This window comes from Narcine bancroftii, chromosome 3, assembly GCF_036971445.1.
Source record: "Narcine bancroftii isolate sNarBan1 chromosome 3, sNarBan1.hap1, whole genome shotgun sequence".
Taxonomy (NCBI): Eukaryota; Metazoa; Chordata; class Chondrichthyes; order Torpediniformes; family Narcinidae; genus Narcine; species Narcine bancroftii.
Window position 1 is genome coordinate 3,461,901 of NC_091471.1, and position 27,791 is coordinate 3,489,691.

General features: G+C 49.2%; 1 protein-coding gene across 1 annotated transcript in view; it reads right to left on the reverse strand.

Moving 5' to 3' along the window:
* Positions 1–27,791, reverse strand: part of shtn2 (shootin 2) — a 50,486-nt gene that overhangs the window by 3,857 nt on the left and 18,838 nt on the right. The window contains exons 9-14 of the mRNA XM_069923039.1: positions 25,303–25,449; positions 22,258–22,411; positions 16,821–16,941; positions 15,768–15,820; positions 2,247–2,347; positions 450–518 (exon numbers count right to left, since the gene is read on the reverse strand). Of these exons, the coding sequence (XP_069779140.1) occupies positions 450–518; positions 2,247–2,347; positions 15,768–15,820; positions 16,821–16,941; positions 22,258–22,411; positions 25,303–25,449 (645 nt within the window). The remainder of the gene's footprint in view (positions 1–449; positions 519–2,246; positions 2,348–15,767; positions 15,821–16,820; positions 16,942–22,257; positions 22,412–25,302; positions 25,450–27,791) is intronic.

Genomic DNA, 27,791 nt, shown 5'->3' on the forward strand with positions numbered 1-27,791 from the left:
ACCCCCTCCATTACACACCCCCTCTCCTCTGTCACACAACCCTCCCCTCCATCAATTCCATCTATAACACCTGCTGCCTTAGGGAAACTGCTGGTACATTAAAGACTTGCCCATCAAGTGTGAGCTCACCCACCTCCAGATTCAAGAACAGTTTCTTTCTTGCCATTATCAGGCTCTTGAACAACCCCCAGGATTGTAAAAGCTGTGCTTCTCTCAATCTCTGTAACTCTGAACTTCTGTGTCTGACCTGTACTGTGTGTGAGAGGCCGAAAAGTTCTGCTCACTAAAGAAACTTTCTCGCTGCATCATGTGGCAATCACCTTGAATGTGATTTGTCCGGACATTGCTGGGAGAATTCCTCTCAGCCTCTGTGTCTCCTGCTCCCAGTCTGGACAACCATTCCCTCCCCTCCGCACTGCCTAGAGTGACCACATCAATACAGGACCTACCAGAATCCCTTGGAGCTCAGCCACAGCGCTGCCCTTGCTCTCCTTGTTGGAAGATGTGGCATCCACGGGCTGCGGGCAGAAACATCCAGAAACTATCAGTTTTCCTCACCTTCGCTGGGTGCAGGTGAGGATCTCCACAAGGCCAGCCTTTCTAATCCATCCCTCCTTGCCCTCGGAACCTGCTGGGCCGTATCAGGACCAGGCAACAGGACAGGCAGCATCCAGGGAGAGAAGAGGACTACTGTCAGTGATTCAGGTCTGGGCTCTGTTAAGGTGAAAGTGGGAAGGGGAGGTAGCAAGGATTAAACAAAGGGAGGGGACAAGAGGAGGGGAGATGCGTAGGGTTGGAGATACGGGGGCGTTGAGATGAGTGTGGAGATGGGAGGGGTTGAGATGGGAGGGGTAGAGATGGGGTGGAGATAGGGGTAGAGAGGAGGGTGGAGAGGAGGGGTGGAGACAGGTAGGGGTGAAGATATGGGGTGGTGGAGATGGGAGGGGTGGAGATATGGGGATGGGTGGGGTGGAGATATGGGGAGGTGAAGATATGGGGAGTGGGGATGGGTGGGTGGAGATATTGGGGTAAAAATGGGGGTGGAGATGGGAGGGGTGGAGATATAGGGTAGAGACAGGGAGTGGAAATGGGGTGGAGAGGGGGAGGTGGAGTTGGGTGGGGTGGAGATATGGGGGATGGGTGGGGTGAAGATGTGGGGGGTAGAGAGATGGAGGAGTGAAGATGGGGGTGGAGATGGGGACAGGTAGGAGTGAAGATATGGGGGTGGGGATGGGAAGGGGTGGAGATATGGTGGGGGTGGAAATATTGGGGTAGAAATGGGGGTGGAGATGGGTAGGGTTGGAGATATGGGGGAGGAGTTGGGGGTGAAGATATGGGTGTGGGTAGAGATATGGGAGTGGAGATGGGGGTTGGAGATGTGTGGGGTGGAGATATGGGAGTGGAGATGGGTGTGAAGATGGATACAGTGGATCTGGGATAGAGGTGGGTGATCACCTCACTTTGGAATATTCAGTGTTCCTACCCAGGAGAAACGCAGAGTGTTCCACATTTACGTTTATCCTCGCCGTGGGGACGGATGCAGCAAGAACAGGCATGTTCAGGTGGCAACAGTGAAGGGGAATGGCTGGCGACCAGGAACTCCAGGTTGTACCCAAGGACAGGGAGTGAAGTGGTCATCCGATTTGGACGTCATTGCGCAGGAGATGGATTATTGCAGATACTTCAGTATTAGTTCGGTATTGAGGGGGATGTAGTGAACTGGATTTGACAATGGCTGGATGGGAGATGCCAGAAAGTAGTGGTGAATGATGTTTCTCAGACAGGAGGCCTGTGACTAGTGGTGGGCCTCAGGGATCAGTGCTGGAACCATTATTGTTTGACATCTGGAAGAAAATGAGAAAGGAGACAGGGGAAAGGTAGAGAGATAGAACTGGAGAAAAGAAGTGAGGAGGATGGATGGGTTTAATGAAAGCCAGAGAAGACGATGCTAATGCTGTTGGGTGGAGGGAGCCCAGTCGGAAGATGAGGTGTTGTTCCTCCAATTAGCAGGTGGTCTCAGTCTGGCAGTGGAGGAGACCATGGTCAGTCATGTTGGCAAGGGAATGGTCCAGGGAATTGAAATGGGCAGCCACTGGGAGATCCAAGCTATTGTGGTGGACTGAGCTGAGGCGCTCAACAAAGCGATCTCCCAGTCTGTGGCCAGTCTCTTCAATGTAGAGGAGACCTCCCTCCCAGAGCTGGGCCTGGCTCCCTGCAGGGCTGCTGGGTTCTGAGTCCTGACGTACCTCCGTCCTCCTCTTTGCAGGCTTCAGGACCACGCCACTTTTGATCCTCTCCATCATTTCGTCCACAGCTCTTCTCTTGATGACAGAAAGGCCAGCCGAATCTACAGGCAAAGGTACAGTGTGGGGTGAACACCAAGAGTCCCAATCTATTTTGAAATACCATCTCAGTGAAGAGAATGGAGCATCGAGAAATAGTCATCTAGTATCACAAATAGGCCATTCAGCCCATCGAGTCTGCCCTGGTATTTAATCATGAGCTGATGCATTTCCCACAGCCCACTGCCTGGCCTTCTCTCCAAAACCTTTGATGCCCTGGCTAATCAAGAACCTATCAATCTCTGCCTTAAATACACCCAATAACCTGACCTCCATAACCAACTGTGGCAACAAATTCCACAGATTTACCACCCTCTGGCTGAAGAATTTCCTCCACATCTCTGTTCTAAGCGGACGCCCTTCAATCCTGAAGTTGCGCCCTCTTGTCCTAGATTCTCCCACCGTGGGAAACGATCCCTCCACAGCTACTTTGTCTATGCCTTTCAACATTCGAAATGTTTCAATGAGATGTCCCCTCATTTTTCTAAATCCCAATGAGTACGGGCTAAGATCTGTCAAACGCCCCTTCATTCCCGGAATCATCCTCCTCTGAACCCTCTCCAACATCAGCACATCCTTTCTTAAACAAGGAGCCCAAAACTGCTCACAATTCTCAACATGAGGTCTCACCAGTGTCTTCTAAAGCCTCAACATCACATCCCTGCTCTTAGATTCGATTCCTCTTGAAATGAACACCAGCATCGTATTCACCTTCTTCACCACCGGCTCAACCTGCAGGTTCACCTTCAGGCCATCCTGCATGAAGACTCCCAGGCCCCATTCTCTCTGGGTATTTCCAATTTTCTCCCCATTTCCGGAAGCATATAGGCAAAAATTTAGGAGTTTGGTGAAAACATGGAATCAATCTTACATGGATTTTGCTCTGAAGAAATCTCTGTTTTGACCGTGGGTGAACCTCAAAAGGTATAAACAATGATTTTGACAGATTGAGAGAATTAATATTAATAGAGGAAATTAAAAGGTGTGTCCCAGAGAAGATTAAATTATATCTGGATGAGAGAGACGTGGGGACATGGCCACAGGTAACTAGATTAGTAGATGAATTTGCTGTGATTCACAAAAGTACATTCCAGAATAATAGGTATTTTCAGAGATGAATAAACTTGTTCATAAGGTTAGTATGGAGCAGGATAGTAGGCCTGAAATAAAGTCTGGAGAATATGTTAAAAGAAAAGATGAAGGAAAGGTAGGAAAGGACAGAACTTCTGCATTTGTATGTCAATATTTGTAAGAAACCTGGTCATGTGATTGCAAATTGTCTAGTCCTAAAAAAGAAAAGAGAAAAACAGGTTTTACCAGAAGCATGTATTCAAACAGTGGAAGTTAAGGAGACCAGAGGTGCCAAACCTGGTAAGGAGGTCATGGATGTTTTCAAGCCTTTTTTGTCAGAGGGCTTTGTCTCGATAAAGGAGAGGGAACCATAGGTTCCAGTTAAAATTCTTAGAGATACTGGGGCTGCTCAGTCATTGTTGTTGGGAAGTGTTTTAACTGTGGATCAAAGGACTGAGACAGGGGAGACAACTTTGATTAAAGGTGTTGGAGGTGAGGTAGAGTCAATATCACTTCACAAGGTTGTGCTGAATTCAGAATTATTCAAAGGATCTGTTGTAGAGGAGTAATTCCAAAGTTATCCATGAGAGTTTCTCGTTTTTGTTGGGGAATGATTTGACAGAGGATAAAGTTGGGTCAATTTTAAGATTGACAAATCAATCTAGTAAGGATGTGGTTAGAGAGGATGGTGAGATATATCCTGCATGTGCAGTAACTAGGTCTGTGACTAAGGAAATGATGACAGCTGAAGAAGATCCAGTTGATAGAGATTTCCCCAGTACTTCTGAAGTACTTTTGAAAGAACAGGGTCATTATGAGAGTGAGGATTTCTCTTTGTCAAGGAAAGAGTTCATTCAGCCACAGAAAATAGATACAGAACTTGTTAACTTCAGTGAGCTAGCAGTAACAGGAGATTAAAGAAATGGCTTGTGGATATTACTTCAAAGGTGAAATGTTGATGAGAAAATGGAGACCTCTTGATATTCCTGCTAATGAAGAGTGGGGAGTGATTTATCAGGTGGTTGTTCCTAGAAATTACTGGAAGGAAATATTAGATCTAGCCCACAGTACAGCTTTAGGTGGTCATCTTGGTGTAAAGAAAACCATGAATAAGATTTTGAAACAATTTTTCTGTCCTGGTTTGAGGAAGGATGTTGTAAATTGGTGCCAGACATGTCACGTTTGTCAGGTTGTGGGGAAACCTAATCAGGGTCCTCCAGTGGCTCCATTACAACCTATTCCTGTTGTTGCGGAACCTTTCACTAGGATTATTGTAGATTGTGTAGGTCCCCTGCCAAAAACTAAGTCTGGTAACCAGTACTTATTAACAATTGTGTGTACAGCATCGAGATTTCCAGAGGCTATACCACTGAGAAATATTAAAGCCAAAATGGTGCTGAAGGCTCTGGAGAGATTTTTCACAGTGTGTGGAATACCGAAAAAAATCCAGAGTGATCAAGGATCTAACTTTATGGCTGGGTTGTTTCAACAGTTAGTTTATGAGTTGGGAATAAAACAGATCACTTCATCTGCGTATCATCCTGAAACTCAGGGACCTTTAGAAAGATTTTATTCTACCCTTAAAAATATGATGAGAGTTTACTGTATGGAGAATGGAGAAGATTGGGATGAAGGTATTCATTTATTGTTGTTTGCAGCAAGGGAGGCTGTGCCGGAGTCATTAGGGTTCAGCCCTTTTCAAATTGTGTTTGGACATCAGGTTAGAGGACTTTAATGTTGATAAAAGAAAGTAGGTTAATGAGGATGTGCAGTTGGAGTTGCTGGATTATGTTTCTAAATTTAAAGATAGGCTACAAAAAGTGTGGACTTTGGTTTAAGAGAATTTGGAAATGGCTCAGGGTAAAATGAAGCGTTTATTTGACAGGAAAGCTCAAGTGAGAAATTTTAAAACAGGAAGTAAAGTTTTGATTTTATTTCCAACACATGAGAATCCTTTGAAAGCTAGATTTTCTGGACCGTACGTAGTTAAATCAAAACTGAATGATGTTGTCAACACTCCAGATAGAAGGTATAAAATACAAGTTTGTCACATAAATATGTTGAAACCTTATGACGAGAATAAGGGTAGTGGAGAACAATCTGTATCAGAGGTGTTGGCTGTTGACAGAGTGGAGGAAGTGGTGGATCATGAGATTATGGAAACCGAATCTTGTGAGGGCAACTTTAAAGAAACCATGGTTCCTGTGCCCCTGTCTAACAGCAATTTTGGAAAATTTGGAGGAAAATTTAGTTCATCTTAAGTCACAAGAACAGATACAGTTGAAGGATTTAATTTTAAAGTACACATATTTGTTCCCTGATGTTCCAAAAAGGACATCAGTGATTTATCATGATCTAGATGTTGGAGAAGCAAATCCCATAAAACAGCCCCCATATAGAATAAACCTTCAGAAAAGTAAAATCATGGATCAGGAGGTGGAAAATATGTTGAGGAATGACATTATTCGACCTTCAAACACAGATTGGAGTTCTCCTATATTCTGGTACTGAAACCAGATGGAACTGTTAGGTTCTGTATGGATTATAGGAAGGTTAATTCAGTAACTAAAACAGATGCTTATCCTATTCCAAGAATAGATGATTGTATTGATAAAATTGGAAAAGCTAAATTTCTTACTAAGTTGGATTTGTTGAAGGGTTACTGGTGTGTGCCTTTAACTGAGAGAGGAAAGAATATTTCAGCTTTTGTATTTATACAAGTATAATGTGTTAACTTTTGGCATGAAAAAATGCCCCTGCAACATTCCAGAGGATGATTAATTCTGTAATCCAAGGGTTAACAGATACAGATGCTTATATTGATGACTTGGTCACAATAAGTGACACAGGGGAAGAACATCTAAGGCAATTGGATAAATTGTTGGCAAGATTATCCAAAGCAAACTTAACTGTTAATTTAGCAAAGAGTCAATTTGCAAATGCCACGGTAACATACTTGGGTCATGTAGTTGGTCATGGCAAAGTTGCACCTAATCAAACTAAGGTGAATGCAATTTCTGAGTTTCCTGTTCCCAAGGGCAAGAAAGCAGTGAGAAGGTTTTTAGGAATGGCAGGATATTACAGGATATTATTGGAAATTTTGCTGAGGTTGGTCTTCCTATAACCAACCTTTTGAAGAAAGGGGAGAAATTTGTGTGGATTAAAGAGTGTCAGACAGTTTTGGAAAATTTAAGGGAGATGCTATACCATTGCCCTGTGTTAAAATCTCCTGATTTGGACAGACCATTTTCTGAGGCAGTGGACGCCAGTGAGGGAGAAGCAGGTGCAGTTTTATTGCAAAAACATAATGAAATTGACCATCCAGTTGCCAACTTTTCAAAATGTTCATTAAAAGAACTATTCCACTACAGAAAAAGAACTGTTCGCTATCATATTTGCTTTGCAGAATTTTGACGTGTATCTCGGTACCTCTCATGAATCAATTGTTATATTCACTGACCTCAATCCTCTGGAGTTTTTGAATAAAATGAAGAATAAAAACAGAAGATTGTTAAACTGGAGTTTAATATTACAAGAATATGATCTGCAAATTAACCATATCAGAGGTGTAAATAACGTGATTGCCGATTGTTTGTAAAGGTGTTAAAATTGATCATTTATAGAAATACTCTCAAAATTGAATTACTGGACTATAACATGTTATATGTTGTGAACTGTTATCTCTTTATTGATTTTGAGACAGTTTAGTTATAACTAAAGGGGAAAGGTGTGACTGAAATTTAGAAGTGGTTTGGGAAGAATTGTTAGAGCAGCTTGAACACATACATTTTAAAACATAAAATATTTGCAGGACTTTTGCAGGAGGCAAGAAAGTCTTGACAGCAGCTTGCCTGGGAGAGCATGTGATCTTTACAGGCAGGAACAGAGAGGAGAGAGGGAAGGTGTAAAACAGAGGAGAGAGAGGGAGGGAGTGAAACAGGAGGAGACAGAAATCAGCTGGCCTGGGCGAGCATTGAATGTTTACAGGCAGGGCAGAGAGGAGAGAGAGGGCGGGTGTGAAACAGAGAGGAGAGAGAGAGGGAGAGAGTGAAACAGGAGACAGAAATCAGCTGGCATGGGAGAGCATGTGATCTTTACAGGCAGGGACAGAGAGGAGAAAGAGGGGGGGAGTGAAACAGAGAGGAGAGAGAGCGAGGGAGTGAAACAGAGAGGAGAGGGGGGGAGTAAAACAGAGAGGAGAGAGAGGGAGGGATTGAAACAGAGAGGAGACAGAAATCAGTGGCCTGGCAGAACATGTGATCTTTACAGGCAGGGAAAGAGAGGAGAGAGAGGGAGGGAGTGAAACAGAGGAGGGAGAGGGAGGGAGTGAAACAGGAGGAGACAGAAATCAACTGGCATGGGAGAGCATGTGATCTTTACAGGCAGAGACAGAGAGGAGAGAGAGGGAGGGAGTGAAACAGAGAGGAGAGAGAGGGGGGAGTGAAACAGAGAGGAGAGGGAGGGAGTGAAACAGAGAGGAGAGAGGGAGGGAGTGAAACAGAGAGGAGAGAGGGAGGGAGTGAAAGAGAGGAGAGAGAGGGGTGAGTGAAACAGAGAGGAGAGAGAGGGAGGGAGTGAAACAGAGAGGAGAGAGAGGGAGGGAGTGAAACAGAGAGGAGACAGAAATCAGTGGCCTGGCAGAACATGTGATTTTTACAGGCAGGGAAAGAGAGGAGAGAGAGGGAGGGAGTGAAACAGAGAAGGGAGAGGGAGGGAGTGAAACAGGAGGAGACAGAAATCAGCTGGCATGGGAGAGCATGTGATCTTTACAGGCAGGGACAGGGAGGAGAGAGAGGGAGGGAGTGAAACAGGGAGGAGAGAGAGGGGGGAGTGAAACAGAGAGGAGAGGGAGGGAGTGAAACAGAGAGGAGAGAGAGGGAGGGAGTAAAAGAGGAGAGAGAGGGGTGAGTGAAACAGAGAGGAGAGAGAGAGGGAGGGAGTGAAAGAGAGGAGAGAGAGGGAGGGAGTGAAACAGAGAGGAGACAGAAATCAGTGGCCTAGCAGAACATGTGATCTTTACAGGCAGGGAAAGAGAGGAGAGAGAGGGAGGGAGTGAAACAGAGAAGAGGGAGTGGTAGGGAGTGAAACAGGAGGAGACAGAAATCAGCTGGCCTGGGAGAGCATGTGATCTTTACAGGCAGGGACAGAGAGGAGAAAGAGGGGGGGAGTGAAACAGAGAGGAGAGAGAGCGAGGGAGTGAAACAGAGAGGAGAGGGGGGGAGTAAAACAGAGAGGAGAGAGAGGGAGGGATTGAAACAGAGAGGAGACAGAAATCAGTGGCCTGGCAGAACATGTGATCTTTACAGGCAGGGAAAGAGAGGAGAGAGAGGGGGGGAGTGAAACAGAGAGGAGAGAGAGGGAGGGAGTGAAACAGAGAGGAGAGGGGGGGAGTGAAACAGAGAGGAGAGAGAGGGAGGGAATGAAACAGAGAGGAGAGAGAGGGAGGGATTGAAACAGAGAGGAGACAGAAATCAGTGGCCTGGCAGAACATGTGATCTTTACAGGCAGGGAAAGAGAGGAGAGAGAGGGAGGGAGTGAAACAGGAGGAGACAGAAATCAGCTGGCATGGGAGAGCATGTGATCTTTACAGACAGGGACAGAGAGGAGAGAGAGGGAGGGAGTGAAACAGAGAGGAGAGAGAGGGGGGGAGTGAAACAGAGAGGAGAGGGAGGGAGTGAAACAGAGAGGAGAGAGAGGGAGGGAGTGAAACAGAGAGGAGAGAGAGGGAGGGAGTGAAACAGAGAGGAGACAGAAATAAGTGCCCTGGCAGAACATGTGATCTTTACAGGCAGGGAAAGAGAGGAGAGAGAGGGAGGGAGTGAAACAGAGAGGAGGGAGAGGGAGGGAGTGAAACAGAGAGGAGACAGAAATCAGCTGGGCTGGGAGAGCACGTGATCTTTCCAGGCAGGGACAGAGAGGAGAGAGAGGGAGGGAGTGAAACAGAGAGGAGACAGAGATCAGCTGGCTTGTGAGAGCATGTGATCTTTACAAGCAGGGCAGAGAGGAGAGAGAGGGAGGGAGTGAAACTGAGAGGAGACAGAAATCAGCTCGCCTTGGAGAGCACGTGATCTTTACAGGCAGGGCAGAGAGGAGAGAGAGGGAGGGAGTGAAACAGAGAGGAGACAGAAATTAGTGTCCTGACAGAACATGTGATCTTTACAGGCAGGGAGAGAGAGGAGAGAGAGGGAGGGAGTGAAACAGAGAGGAGGACAGAAATCAGCTGGACTGGGATATTATGTGATCTTTACAAGTAGGGACAGAGAGGAGAGAGAGGGAGGGAGTGAAACAGAGAGGAGGGAGAGGCAGGGAGTGAAACAGAGAGGAGACAGAGATCAGCTGGCCTGGGATATCATGTGATCTTTACAGGCAGGGACAAGAGGAGAGAGAGGGAGGGAATGAAACAGAGAGGAGAGAGAGGGAGGGAGTGAAACAGAGAGGAGACAGAAATCAGTGTCCTGGCAGAACATGTGATCTTTACAGGCAGGGAGAGAGAGGGAGGGTGTGAAACAGAGAGGAGACAGAAATCAGCTCGCCTGGGAGAGCATGAGATCTTTACAGGCAGGGCAGAGAGGAGAGAGAGAGGGAGGGTGTGAAACAGAGGAGAGAGAGGGAGGGTGTGAAACAGAGAGGAGAGAGAGGGAGGGAGTGAAACAGAGAGGAGACAGAAATCAGTGGCCTGGCGGAACATGTGATCTTTACAGGCATGGAGAGAGAGGGAGGGTGTGAAACAGAGAGGTGAGAGAGGGAGGGAATGAAACAGAGAGGAGACAGAAATCAGCTAGCCTGGGAGAGCACGAGATCTTTACAGGCAGGGCAGAGAGGGAGGGTGTGAAACAGAGAGGAGAGAGAGGGAGGGAGTGAAACAGAGAGGAGGGAGAGGCAGGGAGTGAAACAGAGAGGAGACAGAAATCAGCTGGCCTGGGAGAGCACGTGATGTTGACAGGTAGGGACAGAGAGGAGAGAGAGGGAGGGTGTGAAACAGAGAGGAGAGAGTGGGAGGGAGTGAAATAGAGAGGAGACAGAAATCAGCTGGCCTGGGAGAGCACGTGATCTTTACAGGCAGGGCAGAGAGGAGAGAGAGGGAGGGAGTGAAACAGAGAGGAGACAGAAATCAGTGGCCTGGCAGAACATGTGATCTTCTCAGGCAGGGAGAGAGAGGGAGGGTGTGAAACAGAGAGGAGAGAGTAATCAGCTGGCCTGGGAGAGCATGTGATCTTTACAGGCAGGGCAGAGAGGAGAGAGAGGGAGGGAGTGAAACAGAGAGGAGACAGAAATCAGCTGGCCTGGGAGAGCTTGTGATCTTTACAGGCAGGTTCAGAGAGGAGAGAGAGGGAATGTGTGAAATGAGAGAGGGAGGGAGTGAAACAGAGAAGAGACAGAAATCAGCTGGCCTGGGAGAGCACGTGATCTTTCCAGGCAGGGACAGAGAGGAGAGAGAGGGAGGGAGTGAAACAGAGAGGAGACAGAGATCAGCTGGCTTGTGAGAGCATGTGATCTTTACAAGCAGGGCAGAGAGGAGAGAGAGGGAGGGAGTGAAACTGAGAGGAGACAGAAATCAGCTGGCCTTGGAGAGCACGTGATCTTTACAGGCAGGGCAGAGAGGAGAGAGAGGGAGGGAGTGAAACAGAGAGGAGACAGAAATTAGTGTCCTGACAGAACATGTGATCTTTACAGGCAGGGAGAGAGAGGAGAGAGAGGGAGGGAGTGAAACAGAGGAGGACAGAAATCAGCTGGACTGGGATATTATGTGATCTTTACAGGTAGGGACAGAGAGGAGAGAGAGGGAGGGAGTGAAACAGAGAGGAGACAGAAATCAGTGTCCTGGCAGAACATGTGATCTTTACAGGCAGGGAGAGAGAGGGAGGGTGTGAAACAGAGAGGAGAGAGAGGGAGTTAATGAAACAGAGAGGAGACATAAATCAGCTCGCCTGGGAGAGCATGAGATCTTTACAGGCAGGGCAGAGAGGAGAGAGAGAGGGAGGGTGTGAAACAGTGGAGAGAGAGGGAGGGTGTGAAACAGAGGAGACAGAAATCAGCTGGCCTGGGAGAGCATGTGATCTTTACAGGTAGGGCAGAGAGGAGAGAGAGGGAGGGAGTGAAACAGAGAGGAGACAGAAATCAGTGGCCTGGCAGAACATGTGATCTTTACAGGCAGGGAGAGAGAGGGAGGGTGTGAAACAGAGAGGAGAGAGAGGGAGTTAATGAAACAGAGAGGTGACAGAAATCAGCTCGCCCGGGAGAGCATGAGATCTTTGCAGGCAGTGCAGAGAGGAGAGAGAGAGGGAGGGTGTGAAACAGAGGAGAGAGAGGGAGGGTGTGAAACAGAGAGGAGAGAGAGGGAGGGAGTGAAACAGAGGAGACAGAAATCAGCTGGCCTGGGAGAGCATGTGATCTTTACAGGTAGGGCAGAGAGGAGAGAGAGGGAGGGAGTGAAACAGAGAGGAGACAGAGATCAGCTGGCTTGTGAGAGCATGTGATCTTTACAAGCAGGGCAGAGAGGAGAGAGAGGGAGGGAGTGAAACTGAGAGGAGACAGAAATCAGCTGGCCTTGGAGAGCACGTGATCTTTACAGGTAGGGCAGAGAGGAGAGAGAGGGAGGGAGTGAAACAGAGAGGAGACAGAAATCAGTGGCCTGGCGGAACATGTGATCTTTACAGGCAGGGAGAGAGAGGGAGGGTGTGAAACAGAGAGGTGAGGGAGGGAGGGAATGAAACAGAGAGGAGACAGAAATCAGCTAGCCTGGGAGAGCACGAGATCTTTACAGGCAGGGCAGAGAGGGAGGGTGTGAATCAGAGAGGAGAGAGAGGGAGGGAGTGAAACAGAGAGGAGACAGAAATCAGCTGACCTGGGAGAGCACGTGATCTTTACAGGCAGGGGCAGAGAGGAGAGAGAGGGAGGGAGTGAAACAGAGAGGAGACAGAAATTAGTGTCCTGACAGAACATGTGATCTTTACAGGCAGGGAGAGAGAGGAGAGAGAGGGAGGGAGTGAAACAGAGGAGGACAGAAATCAGCTGGACTGGGATATTATGTGATCTTTACCGGTAGGGACAGAGAGGAGAGAGAGGGAGGGAGTGAAACAGAGAGGAGACAGAAATTAGTGTCCTGACAGAACATGTGATCTTTACAGGCAGGGAGAGAGAGGAGAGAGAGGGAGGGAGTGAAACAGAGGAGGACAGAAATCAGCTGGACTGGGATATTATGTGATCTTTACAGGTAGGGACAGAGAGGAGAGAGAGGGATGGTGTGAAACAGAGAGGAGGGAGAGGCAGGGAGTGAAACAGAGAGGAGACAGAAATCAGTGTCCTGGCAGAACATGTGATCTTTACAGGCAGGGAGAGAGAGGGAGGGTGTGAAACAGAGAGGAGAGAGAGGGAGTTAATGAAACAGAGAGGAGACATAAATCAGCTCGCCTGGGAGAGCATGAGATCTTTACAGGCAGGGCAGAGAGGAGAGAGAGAGAGGGAGGGTGTGAAACAGAGGAGAGAGAGGGAGGGTGTGAAACAGAGAGGAGAGAGAGGGAGGGAGTGAAACAGAGGAGACAGAAATCAGCTGGCCTGGGAGAGCATGTGATCTTTACAGGTAGGGCAGAGAGGAGAGAGAGGGAGGGAGTGAAACAGAGAGGAGACAGAAATCAGTGGCCTGGCAGAACATGTGATCTTTACAGGCAGGGAGAGAGAGGGAGGGTGTGAAACAGAGAGGAGAGAGAGGGAGTTAATGAAACAGAGAGGAGACAGAAATCAGCTCGCCTGGGAGAGCATGAGATCTTTGAAGGCAGGGCAGAGAGGAGAGAGAGAGGGTGGGTGTGAAACAGAGGAGTGAGAGGGAGGGTGTGAAACAGAGAGGAGAGAGAGGGAGGGAGTGAAACAGAGGAGACAGAAATCAGCTGGCCTGGGAGAGCATGTGATCTTTACAGGTAGGGCAGAGAGGAGAGAGAGGGAGGGAGTGAAACAGAGAGGAGACAGAAATCAGTGGCCTGGCGGAACATGTGATCTTTACAGGCAGGGAGAGAGAGGAGAGAGAGGGAGGGAGTGAAACAGAGGAGACAGAAATCAGCTCGTTGGGAGAGCATGTGATCTTTACAGGCAGGGCAGAGAGGAGAGAGAGGGAGGGAATGAAACAGAGAGGAGACAGAAATTAGCTGGCCTGGGAGAGCTTGTGATCTTTACAGGCAGGTTCAGAGAGGAGAGAGAGGGAATGTGTGAAACGAGAGATTGAGTGAGTGAAACAGAGAGGAGACAGAAATCAGCTGGCCTGGGAGAGCACGTGATCTTTACAGGCAGGGGCAGAGAGGAGAGAGAGTGGGAGGGAGTGAAACAGAGAGGAGACAGAAATCAGCTGGCCTGGGAGAGCACGTGATCTTTACAGGCAGGGGCAGAGAGGAGAGAGAGGGTGCGAGTGAAACAGAATGGAGACAGAAATCAGATGGCCTGGGAGAGCACGAGATCTTTACAGGTAGGGACAGGACAGCTTTGCTCTCAGAGAAGGAGGATGTGAAACAGAGAGGAGACAGAAATCAGTTCCAGAAGGACAAAGCTGGCAAACATTTGGACGACTATCTGGTCAAAGGAGAAGACTGACGGTCTGAAAGGTGACTCGAAAGAAAGAGGATCATCTGGAGAACCCTGAAGGGGACAAGTTTTGTCAGCAAGATTGATTGAGAAGGAATCAGTTGTGGATGTCCTGGAACAAAAGGAATCTCTCTCTGAAAACCATCAAGAACCCTTCTGAGTGGTAACCCTTTGCCTGTTAAGCACCAAAGCCTGGTGAACTTTGTTAATCCTAACTTCTGTGCACAGAACAAGAATGGCCTGCAACCAGTGAGATTGGACTGTGATTCAAAGAACTTTTCTAATCTTAAATATGCGCTTAGTATTAGAGAGGGGATTGAGTAGTTAAGTAGGTTAAGTAATAAGTTGAAGTTTAATTCTGTTATCTTGTTCAATTATAATTAAAAACTTCTTTTGTTTAAGTAACCCTGTGTGGTGGTGCAGATCTATTGGTGCTGGTTTTTGGGGTCCTCTGGACTCCATAACAGACCCCACCATCACCCTGCCCGGGTATGGGGTGTAGACCCCACCATGACCCTGCCTGGTGACAGGTAAAATAGATGGGGGAGAGATGGATGTGGTGTACCTGGATTTCCAAAATGCCTTCGATCAGGTCCCACATTAACGACTGGCTTCCAAAATCAAGGCTCATGGGATTGGGGGCAAGGTATTGATGTGGATTGAGAACTGGCTAGCAGGTAGAAGACAGAGAGTTGGGATAAACGGCTCATTTTCTGAGTGGCAGGCGGTGACCAGTGGGGTGCCACAGGGATCTGTACTGGGACCCCAGCTGTTCACAATTTACATTAATGATCTGGATGAGGGGATTGGATGGAATCTCTCCAAATTTGCAGATGACACTAAGCTAGGAGGGGTTGTGTGCACGGAAGAGGGGGTCAGGAAGCTCCAGTGTGATTTGGATAAGTTGGGGGTCTGGGCAGATCCATGGCAAATGCACTACAATGTGGATAAATGTGAGGTTATCCACTTTGGTCATACAAACCGGAGGGCAGATTACTATTTGAATGGCAATAGATTGGGAGATGGGGAAGTGCAGAGAGACCTAGGGGTACTTGTACACCAGTCACTGAAGGCGAGCATGCAGGTACAGCAGGCGGTTAAAAAGGCAAATGGTATGTTGGCCTTCATATCAAGAGGGTTTGAGTCTAGGAACAAGGATACCTTACTGCAGCTGTACAGAGCCTTGGTGAGACCCCACCTGGAGTATTGTGTGCAGTTTTGGTCACCTTATCTAAGGAAGGATGTTCTTGCAATGGAGGGAGTGCAGAGGCGATTCACCAGGCTGAGACCTGGAATGGCAGGAATGACTTATGAGGAAAGATTGCGCAAATTGGGATTGTACTCGCTGGAGTTTAGAAGATTGAGAGGGGATCTCATAGAGACATATAAAATTCTGGCAGGACTGGACAGAATGGATGCAGATGGGATGTTTCCTATGGTGGGGTAGTCCAGAACCCGGGGCCATGGTTTGAGGATAATAGGCAAACCATTTAGGACCAAGATGAGGAATTTCTTTACCCAGAGGGTGGTGAATCTGTGGAATTCATTGCCTCAGAGGGCAGTAGAGGCAGGTTCATTGAATATATTTAAGAGGGAATTAGATATATTTCTTCAGTATAAGGGAATTAGGGGTTACGTAGAGAAGGCGGGGACGGGGTACTGAACTTTAAGATCAGCCATGATCTTGTTGAATGGCGGAGCAGGCTCGAAGGGCCGAATGACCTACTCCTGCTCCTATCTTCTATGTTGCTATGTACAGGGTGTAGAGCCCTCCATCACACTGACCATTTCTCTTCTTTCCCTCCTTCTGTCTCTTCCGCAGTAAGTCAGCCAGGGGCCTGTGGGGGAAGGAGAGTCATCAGTCTCGGGAACAGGGACACATCTCCCCCACTGCCACCCCTTCCATGGGGACCCCAGCCCATGCCTAGCTCCCAGACCAGAGTTAGGAGGGTCCTTGTACAACAGGGGTGAGGAAGGAATTGTGGCTCAGGAGGAGAGTGAATGGAAGAGGCAATGGGAGAGGGGCGAGAGCAACAGAGGAGAGACAGGGTTGTGATGAGAGATTTTGGCATCATGGCCTCATAAATCAAAGTATTGAGTTCAGGAGTTGGGATGTTATGGTAAAGTTGTATAAGACATTGGTGAGGCCAAATTTGGAGGATTGTGTGCAGTTTTGGTCACCAAACTACAGGAAAGATATCAATAAGATAGAAAGAGTGCAGAGAAAATTTACTAGGATGTTGCCTGGACTTCAGGAACTGAGTTACAGGGAAAGGTTAAACAGGTTTTACTCCCTGGAGCGCAGAGGAATGAAAGGAGAATTGATATTTAAAATTACGAGGGGGATTGACAGAGTAAATGTCGGTCGCCTTTTTCCACTGAGGGTGGGTGGTGGGTTAAGGGGGAAAGGGGAAATGTTTAGGGGGAACATTAGGGGGAAATTCTTCACCTACAGAGAGTGGTGGTGGTGTGGAACGAGCTGCCAGGGGATGTGGGGGATATGGACTTGATTTTAACATTTAAGAGAAGATTTGTGGGAAGTATATGGTCTGGGTGCAGGTTGATGGGATCTGGGACACCTTCCCTGAGGAGATGGGGAGGAAGAGATTCTCCCAAAATTGAAGAAGCACAAGGCAATGAGATGAGGGGCCTGTATGGGTAATAGTGTTAATGTGGGTCGTCACAATGGTCAGCATGTATGTAAGGGCCGAATTGGCTGCTTCTGTTCTAGGAAGAGGGGGAGGAGGAGAGGGGACGGTGGAGTGGAGAAGAGTGGGGGCAGGGAAGGGGTGATGGCTGAGAAGGACACTGGGCGCTCAGGGGAGTTGGTTTCCTTACTCAATGGGGGCTGCCATTAGTGGGGGCGGTAGAGGAGGTGGTGAGGGAATGCTGACTGGCTGCTCCTCCGCTCCGGGCATTGCTCCGTCCGTGGCCAACCGCTTCTCCCGAAGGTCCTCGACTGGGAGCAGAGAACAAGAAATGGTGAGTTCTTGATCTGTAACATCCGCACGTTGGAGCAGATCTGCCCCCACCCCTGTCCCACACACAGCAGCCCAAACCTCGGACTCTGACCCTCACCCCTACCACCCCCATCTCTGCTTCTCCTAACTCATAACCGTCCAAGGCCTTTAACTTCGGTAGAAGATCGGACCATGGTTTAAACCAATGGTTCTCAACCATTTTCTTTCCACTTATATCCCACTTTAAGTAATCCCTCTGCCATCGGTGCTCTCTGATTAGTAAGGGGTTGCTTAAGGTGGGAAGAAAAAGTTTGAAAACTATTGTTTTAATCGTCCCTCATTGACTCGTTATGTGCAGGGTTTCAGAACTCCAAAGGAAATGGGCCAATGACAATTTTTCTCAAGCGAAATATTTCAGGAAGTGATTCTCAACCTTCCCTTCCCCTTAAGCAAGCCCTTACTAATCACAGAGCCCCAATGGCAGAGGGAATACTTAAGTGGGATGTGGGTGGAAAGAGAAGGGTTGAGAACCACTGGTTTAAACGGTAAACAGCATGCTGCTGTGCAGGGGGACTTGGTAAGGAGACCAGAACTGTATCCAGGACTCCAGATGCGGCTTCACTAGTACATTGTATGATGGAATATTTGGGAATGTTTTTGGGAGATAATTGGTAAATTAGAGAAGGTTACATACATACATACACTTCAAAACAGATCTTGTTTGAAATCCTGAAGAATTCACATTCAGGGACTTTAAAGAAACTATGGAGAATGCTATGCACATTTCACAAGTAGGTGCTAATTGAAATGATGTCATGAAATGAATGGAATATTGTCGTGGTGAATATCTATTGGGGTCCTTTGGGCTCGTAACACTTGTATAATTGCAACATGACCTCCCTGCTCCTAAATTCAATCCCTCCAGCAATGAAGGCCAATGCTCCATTTGCCTTCTTGACAACCTGTTGCACCTGCAAATCAACCTTTTGACATCACATTCAGAGGTTCAAAAAGTCAATGAGCACCGAGTTTTAGCCTCGCAGGTGTATTGATACATGTAATATGGGCAAACGCATATAACTAACAACAGAGATATTTTTAGAAAAAACAATATATTTCTGCTGAAACCCTGCACAAAATTCTTAGACAGTCATTGCGGTGTCAACCCCTCTGATGGTGCGTTCTGCAACCCACCCAGCACCTCCCTGAGTGACGTCAGCGTGCCTTTGCTTGGTCTTAACTGACCTATCTCTGTAACTCTGCACTCCACACCATGACCTACTTGTTGTACTGTGCATGAGATGTTGAGCTGGTCTGCTCACGAAACGAACTCTGTCACAGCATCTTGTACATGGCATGATGCACTTGACTTGGGAGTGTAATATTTTGAGGTCTGTCTGCAGGAGAAAATTGGCGTGGCTGGGAGTTGAGAGGAGGGGGTGTTGCACAGAGGACGGTGGGTGTGTGGAACTGTCTGCCAGAGGAGGCAGATGAGGCAGGTACAATTGAAGCGTTTAAGAAGCATTTGTATGGATGCGTGGATAGGATGAGTTGAGAGGGATGTGGGCTGAATGCAGGCAGGTGGGATGACTGTGGGTGGGACATTTTGGTCGGCTTGGGAGAGATGAGCTGAAGGGCCTGTTTCCTCTCTGACTATCAGGATGAAGAGGACCTCAGGGCAGATTTACACAAGTGGAGCAGAGAGATGCAGACAGTGAACGTCAGTGATCTGGGTAGCGTCGTACAGCAATGTTTGTGAGAAATATTAATGACAGTAAATCTGATTCTAATCCCAGATCAGAGGGATCTGGGAGTACAGGTACATAATACCTTGAGAGTGGTGTTACAGGTAGATAGGGTGGGGAAAAAGGCTTTTGGCCCATTGGCCTTCATTCGTCAGAGTACTGAGTATAGAAGCTGGAAGGTCATGTCACAGTTGTATAAGACGGTGGTGAGGCCCCATGTGGAGGATTGTGTTCAGTTGTGGTCACCGAGCTGCAGGAAAGATGTCGTCGAGCTGGAGAGGGTGCCGAGAAGATTGATGAGGATGTTGCCAGGACTCGGGGCCCTGATCTACAGGGAGAGGTTGAACAGGCCGGGGCTTTATTCCTCGGAGCGCAGGAGGGTGAGGGGTGATCTCACAGAAGGAGACAACATCACGAGAGGATTAGATCGGGTGAATGCAGAGTCTTTTTACAGAGACATCTGTACATAGGGTGGATTAGAAAGTTTATTGTTAATTTTTTCTTTACACAGAGAGTTGCGGGTGCCTGGAATGACTTGCTGGGGATGCTGGTGGAGGCTGGTAAAATAGGGACATTTAAAAGATTCTGAGGCAGACGGATAGGTGGATGAAGAATAATGAGAATGAGGGAGGGGTGGGATTATTGACGAGGTTTGTATAGGACAGCAAAACGTGGGCTGAAAGGCATGCACAATGCTGGAATGATCTATGTTCCATATTAACACTCCTGGAGTCAGACACAGAGTAAAACTTCCTCTGCACCGTCCCATCGCACACTCCTGGGTCAGACACAGAGTGAAGATCCCTCCACGCCGTCCCATCACACACTCCTGGGGTCAGACACAGAGTGAAACTCACTCCACACGGTCCCATCATACATTCCCAGGGTCAGACGCAGAGTGAAGCTCCCTCCACACCATCCCATCACACACTCCCGGGGTCAGACACAGAGTGAAGCTCTCTCCACACCGTAACATCACACACTCCTGGGGTCAGACACAGAGTGAAACTCACTCCACACGGTCCCATCATACATTCCCAGGGTCAGACGCAGAGTGAAGCTCCCTCCACACCATCCCATCACACACTCCCGGGGTCAGACACAGAGTGAAGCTCTCTCCACACCGTAACATCACACACTCCTGGGGTCAGACACAGAGTGAAGTTCCCTCCACAACGTCCCATCATACATTCCCGGGGTCAGACACAGAGTCAAGCTCCCTCCGCTCCATAACATCACACACTCCTGGGTCAGACACAGAGTGAAACTCACTCCACACCGTCCCATCCCACACTCCCGGGGTCAAAGAGTGAAGTTCCCTCCACACCGTAACATCATACATTCCCGGGGTTAGACGCAGAGTCAAGCTCTCTCCACACGTAACATCACACACTCCCAGGGTCAGAAATAGAGTGAAGTTCCCACCGCACTGTCCCATCACAAACGGCCAGGGTCAGACACAGAGTGAAGCCCCTCATCACTGTCCCATCACACACTCCTGGGGTCAGGCACAGAATGAAGTTCCCTCCGCACCGTCCCATTACACGCTTCTGGGGTCAGACACAGAGTGAAGCTCCCTCCGCACCATCCCATAACAAACGGCCAGGGTCAGACACAGAGTGAAGTTCCATCCACAACATCCCATTACACACTTCCGGGGTCAGACACAGAGTGAAGCTTCCTCCGCACCGTCCCATCACACACACCCAGGGTCAGACACAGAGTGAAGCTCCCTCCACACCGTCCCATGGCACACCCCGGTGGTCAGACACAGAGTGAAGTCCTCCACACCATCCCATCACACACTCCTGGGGACAGACACAGAGTGAAGCCCTACATACCATCCCATCACACAATCCTGGGGACAGACACAGAGTGAAGCTCCCTCCACACCGTCCCATGGCACACCTCTGGGGTCAGACTCAGAGTGAAGCGCTCCACACCATTTCATCACACGCTCCCGGGGTCAGACACAGAGTGAAGCTGCCTCCACACTATCCCATCACATACTCCCGGGGTCAAATACTGAGTGAAGCTTCCACCACACTGTCCCATGGCACACCCAGGGGATCAGACACAGAGTGAAGCCCTCCACACAATCCCATCACACGCTCCTGGGGACAGACACAGAGTGAAGCTCCATGCACAGCTTCCCATCACACATTCCCGGGGTCAAACACAGAGTGAAGCTCCCTCCATTCCATCCTATCACACAATCCCGGGGTCAGATACACAGTGAAGTTCCCTCCAAAATGTCCCAACACACACTTCCGGGGTAAGACACAGAGAGAAGCCCTCCACACCATCCCATTACACAATCTTGGGGACAGACGCAGAGTGAAGCTCCATCCACAGCTTCCCATCACACACTCCCGGGGTCAGACACAGAGTGAAGCTTCCTTCACACCATCCCATCACACACTTTCGGGGTCAGATACAGAGTGAAGCTCCCTCCGCACCGTCCCATCACACACTCCCGGGGTCAGACACAGAGTGAGGCTCGCTCCACACCATCCCATCACACACTTTCGGGGTCAGACACAGAGTGAAGCTCCCTTCACACCATCCCATCACACACTTTCGGGGTCAGATCCAGAGTGAAGCTCCCTCCGCACCGTCCCATCGCACACTCCCGGGGTCAGACACAGAGTGAGGCTCGCTCCACACCATCCCATCACACACTTTCGGGGTCAGACCCAGAGTGAAGTTCCCTCCGCACCATCCCATCACACACTCCCAGCGTCAGACACAGTGAAGCTCCCTCCGCACTATCCCATCATACACTCCCGGCGTCAGATACAGAGTGAAGTTCCCTCCACCATGTCCCATCACACACTCCTGGGGTCAGATACAGAGTGAAACTCCCTCCACGCTGTCCCATCACACACTCCCAGGGTCAGACACAGAGTGAAGATCCCACCACCTCGTACCATCGCACACTCCCAGGGTCAGACACAGAGTGAAGATCCCACCACTCCGTACCATCGCACACTCCCGGGGTCAGACACAGAGTGAAGCTCCCTCCGCACTATCCCATCATACACTCCCGGGGTCAGATACAGAGTGAAACTCCCTCCACGCTGTCCCATCACACACTCCCAGGGTCAGACACAGAGTCAAGCTCCCTCCGCATCATCCCATCACACACTCCCAGCGTCAGACACAGAGTGAAGCTCCCTCCTCACCATCCCATCACACACTCCCAGCGTCAGTCACAGAGTGAAGCTCCCTCCGCACCATCCCATCACACACTCCCAGAGTCTGACACAGAGTCAAGCTCCCTCCTCACCATCCTATCACACACTCCCAGCGTCAGACACACAGTCAAGCTCCCTCCTCACCATCCTAACACACACTCCCAGCATCAGACACAGAGTGAAGCTCCCTCCACACCATCCCGTCACACACTCCCAGTGTCTGACACAGAGGGAAGCTCCCTCCACACCATCCCATCACACACTCTCGGGGTCAGACACAAAGTGAAGTTCCCTCCACACCATCACATCACACACTCCCAGGGTCAGATACAGAGTGAAGTCATACACTCCTGGGACTGAGCACCTTACGGACCTTTGCTCTCCAGCTCCTGGTTCCTCCTCTCAGCCTGCTGTGCTCTGGCCTCCAGCTCTGCCTGCTTATCCTCCGCCAACTGCAACAGCAACTGCAGCCTCTCGACCTCCTTCCGCCACTCACTCCCTTCAATTTGTGCCTGCAACTCCTTCACCTGCAGACAGTCAGACAGGGAGGGGTGACTCAAATCGGCTGGGGATGCACGGAGCCGTTCACTGGCTGCAGATGGAGAGGGGTAATGGAGGGTGGGAGGGATGGGAGGAGGAGGGAGCTGTGGTGGAAAGAAGGGGGGGAGGGAAGAGAGGGAAAGAGAGAGTGTAGTTGTGGAGGGAGGGGAGGAGGAAGGAGGAAAGAATAGATGGAGGAGAGTGGTGGAGGGAGGAAGGAAGGGAGAAGGGAGGGGATAGGTGGAAAGAAGGAGGGGAGGCAGGGAGGGGAGGAGGGTGGGGAGGAGGGTGGGGGATGTAGATGGAGGGGAGAGGGATCAGGGAGGGGGGGATAGGTAGAAGGAGGGATGGGAGGTAGGAATGGGAGGTAGGGAGGGGTGGTGGATGGAGGGGGATGGGAAGAGGGATGGAGGGGAAAATTAGGGAGGGAGGGGATAGTTGGAGGGAGGGAGGGGTGGTCAATGAGGATTGGCAAATGGGATTAATGCCATTGGTGGAGGGAAGGCAGGGTTGGGGAGGATGGAGAGATGGTTTAGGTGAGAGGGAGGTGGAGGGAAGTGGGAAGGAGTAGGTATGGTGGGTGAATGAGGGAGGCTGGAAGGTGCAGACAGAGGGAGGTGGGAGAGGGGCAGGACAGTGGAAGGAGGTTGAGGGGTGGGGCGCTTAAGGAAGAAGGGAGATGAGGAAGATAGAGTGGGAGGAGGTGAGGGGCACATGGAGGGTGGTGTGGAGGGGCTGAAAAGTGGAGGGAGGGTTGATGTTGGGGGAAGGTGGGAAAGAATAGATGGAGAGGAGGAGGAAGGCGATGGGGGTGATGCTATGTTCCCACCACAAAACTGATGTGTTTTGACCCTCTATCCCTGACCCCCTCACTCCCTAAGTTGCCCCTTGCTCCCACCTCCCTATCTTGCCCCTCTACCCCTGCTCTGGTCTTCATTTGCTGCAACTCCCCCTCCATCTGGTTCCCCAGACCCATTCCTTCTCTTTCCCTACCCCTCTCCCTTCTCCACATTGCCCAATTTCTTAACCCCTGCCTCACCCCTCAACTGGTCTCCCAGCCCTCCCTAGATTCCCCAGCCCTCCCTCTCTTCCCTCCCCCAATCCCCCAACCCCTCCTCCATCTCCCCTTATCTTGATGGGCTTAACCCCGAAACGTTGGTTCTGTACCAAGATGTACGGTTTGAAGCGATATCAGCCCACTGGCGGTGGTCAATGTGGCAGGCACCAAGAGATTTCTTTAGGCAGTCCTTGTACCTCTTCTTTGGTGCACCTCTGTCATGGTGGCCAGTGGAGAGCTCGCCATATAACACGATCTTGGGAAGGTGATGGTCCTCCATTCTGGAGACGTGACCCACCCAGCGCAGCTGGATCTTCAGCAGCGTGGACTCGATGCTGTCGACCTCTGCCATCTCGAGTACCTCGACGTTAGGGATGAAAGCGCTCCAATGAATGTTGAGGATGGAGCGGAGACAACGCTGGTGGAAGCGTTCTAGGAGCTGTAGGTGATGTCGGTAGAGGACCCATGATTCGGAGCCGAACAGGAGTGTGGGTATGACAACGGCTCTGTATACACTTATCTTTGTGAGGTTTTTCAGTTGGTTGTTTTTCCAGACTCTTTTGTGTAGTCTTCCAAAGGCGCTATTTGCCTTGGCGAGTCTGTTGTCTATCTCGTTGTCGATCCTTGTATCTGATGAAATGGTGCAGCCGAGATAGGTAAACTGGTTGACCATTTTGAGTTTTGTGTGCCCGATGGAGATGTGGGGGGGCTGGTAGTCATGGTGGGGAGCTGGCTGATGGAGGACCTCAGTTTTCTTCAGGCTGACTTCCAGGCCAAACTTTTTGGCAGTTTCCGCAAAACAGGACGTCAAGTGCTGAAGAGGTGGCTCTGAATGGGCAACTGAAAAACCTCACAAAGATAAGCGTATACAGAGCCGTTGTCATACCCACACTCCTGTTCGGCTCCGAATCATGGGTCCTCTACCGGCATCACCTTGGGCTCCTAGAACGCTTCCACCAGCATTGTCTCCGCTCCATCCTCAACATTCATTGGAGCGACTTCATCCCTAACATCGAAGTACTCGAGATGGCAGAGGCCGACAGCATCGAGTCCACGCTGCTGAAGATCCAGCTGCGCTGGGTGGGTCACGTCTCCAGAATGGAGGACCATCGCCTTCCCAAGATCATGTTATATGGCGAGCTCTCCACTGGCCACCGTGACAGAGGTGCACCAAAGAAGAGGTACAAGGACTGCCTAAAGAAATCTCTTGGTGCCTGCCACATTGACCACTGCCAGTGGGCTGATATCGCCTCAAACCGTACATCTTGGCGCCTCACAGTTCGGCGGGCAGCAACCTCCTTTGAAGAAGACCGCAGAGCCCACCTCACTGACAAAAGACAAAGGAGGAAAAACCCAACACCCAACCCCAACCAACCAATTTTCCCCTGCAACCGCTGCAACCGTGTCTGCCTGTCCCGCATCGGACTTGTCAGCCACAAACGAGCCTGCAGCTGACGTGGACATTTACCCCCTCCATAAATCTTCGTCCGCGAAGCCAAGCCAAAGAAGAATAACAAACACTGTTTGACTTGCTGAGTTTCTCCAGCATCTTGTTCTTACTTTTCAACCCCTCCCTCCCAAACTCTCCCCATTTCCCCCCTCTCCCCTGCCCCCCACCCTTCCAGCTCCCAGGTCTCCCTATCCCCATTCTCCCCTCCCAATTCCCGATTCCCCGTATCACTTAAGCCCCTGCCAGCCCCAGTTCTCCCTACCCATGATCTCCCAACTCCCCATCCATCTCTCTATCTCCCCGGTCTCCTCTCTCCACCTTCCTCCTGACACATTCCCCCTCACCCCTCACTTCTCCCCCCATCTCCCCACCTGCTGCTGGTGTTGGATCCTCTCAGTTTCCAAGGCATGCGTGACTTTTCCCACCTCCTCCATGGCTTTCATCACCTGCACGTCGGGCTCAGAATGTTGCAGAAGGATCACACTCTGCCGGTTCACCTCCTGTGTCCTCACTCGCATCTGTGACCATCCGTGTAGGGGGAGCATGGATGGGGGAAGAGGGGAGAACGTGGGTGAAATTCAAAGGGGAAATTTTGAGAGTACAGAGTTTGTATGTTCCTGTCAGGATTAAAGGCGCGTGAGCAGGCAGAGGGAACCTTGGTTTTTGGGGATATTAGAGATCGGGTTTGGAAGAAGAGAGAGGTGTCGAACAGTAGAGGCAACATGGAGCAAGTGAGGTACTTGAGGAGAATAAAAAATGCAAGAAAAACCTCAAGAAAGAAATCAGGAAGGAAAAAAGACGTGAGGTTGGTTTGACAACAAGGGTCCTAAGGGTTTCTACAGGTATATTCAGAGAAAAAGGAGAGTAAGGGATAAAATTGGTCCCCTTGAAGATCAGAGTAGTCGGCTTTGTACGGACCGGAAAGAGATTGGGGAGATCCTAAATGTTTATTTCATCAGTATTCACTCAGGAAACAGCCACAGAATTGTGGGAAGTCAAGAAAACAAGCAGTGAGATCATGGAACCTGTACAGATTAAAGAGGAGGAAGTGCTTACTGTCTGAAAGCAAATAAGGGTGGATAAATCCCCAGGGCCTGACAAGATATTCCCTCAGACCTTGAGGGAGGCAAGTGTAGAAATTGCAAGGTCTCTGGCAAAAATATTTAAAATGTCCTTTGCCATGGGTGAGATTGGAGGGGAGCTCACATTGTTCTGTTGTTTAAAAAAGGCTCCAAAAGTAACCCTGTAAATTATCGGTCAGGGAGCTTGTCGTCAGTAGTTGCTAAATTATTGAAAGGTGGTCGAAGAGATCAGGTATACAGTCATTTGGATACTCAGGTATGACAGATTATGTTGCGTTTGTATGTATATATATATATATATATATATATATAGATACGTTTTTGGGAGATAAATTGGGGCAGGTTTCTTTTAGTTTAGGTCACATAAAATTGTATTTAAAATACTGGAGCTCTGCTCATTCTAGACATGTCGGAGCAAGACTTTGGGGAGTGCCCAAGAGACTTCACTAATGGATTGTTGTTTACAAAAAGGCAACAGATGAAAGAGCTTGTTGTAGCCGCAGAATGTCTGAAGGACAACTTGCTGTTCTAGGAGGGTCATGTGGTTTTTCAAGTAGAGAAAGTAAAAGTCTTTCTCTCTGTGTGTGAGAGAGAGAGAGAGAGAGAGAGAGAGAGAGAGAGATCAGTTCTACAGTTTTACAGGCAGCAGCAGCAGGGACTGGAACAGGACAAGCTGGCAAGCTTGTGGAAAACCCCATTTGGAAGACGGGTTGGGACTGCTTAGTTCAGTCTGGTCAAAGCCCTTGTGGTTCATGCAAGAGGAGAGGACTGGCTGCCTAATGTTTCACTTGAAATAAGAGAAACAAAAAGGAACTCTGTGGTGACTGAAAGAAAGAGGTTATCATCTGGAAAGCCCTGATGGAGCATGTTTCTTTGGCAAGACACTGGAGTGGCTGATTAAAAGGAATCAGTTGTGGGTGTCCAGCGAACAACAAATCTCTCTCTGAAAACTGACAAGAACCTTCCTAAGCAGTAACCATTTACCTTTCTAGCACCAAAGCCTGGTAAAGTTTACAAATGTTAGATTCTGTGCACAGTATAAGAATTGCCTGCAACTAATGAACTTGGAGGAATGAGAAGTGAGATTAGACTGTGAACAAAAGAACTTTTCTGAACTTACACACTCAATACATACATATGCACTTAGAGTTAGAAGGGGGTTAAGTTAGTTAAGTCAATAGTGATAAGTTAAAGTGTGATTCTATTTTGATGTTTAAAGTTAATTAAAAGCAACTTTTGTTTAAGTAACTATTTGTCTTGGTGAATATCTATTGCTGCTTGGTTTTGGGGTCCTATAGGCTCATAACACAAGGACTAGTTAGGGATACTAGACCCCACCTTACGATGGGGTTTGGTTCAGTGACTCACATTGTAAGTTGGGGTCTACCTGTACAGGTAGTCATCTGGTCCGCTCCTGCTGGGAGCCTTCCGACAGGAATGGGTATGTGGGCCTCCTGGCGTTAACAGGGATGTTGGCCTCCTGGTGGTAGTGGGGACATCAGCTTCCTGGCTGCAGTGTGAGGCTGATGTCCCTGCTCCTGCCAGGAGCCCGAGGTGGCACCTGGCAACTAGGGGCAGCGACGTCACTTTGCAATCTACATTGCGATTTGGAATGCAAGCTCAGATTGAAGGTGTGCTCTATCCCGCTTCAGTCTCTCTCTCCCTCCCTAGCGATGGCAGTCTGCACAAGTTCCACCCAGTCCACATTCAGCCCTTAACCCTCCAAACCTCTCCTGCTTATGTACCTATTCAACCTTGCCTTGAACACCACTTCCGGA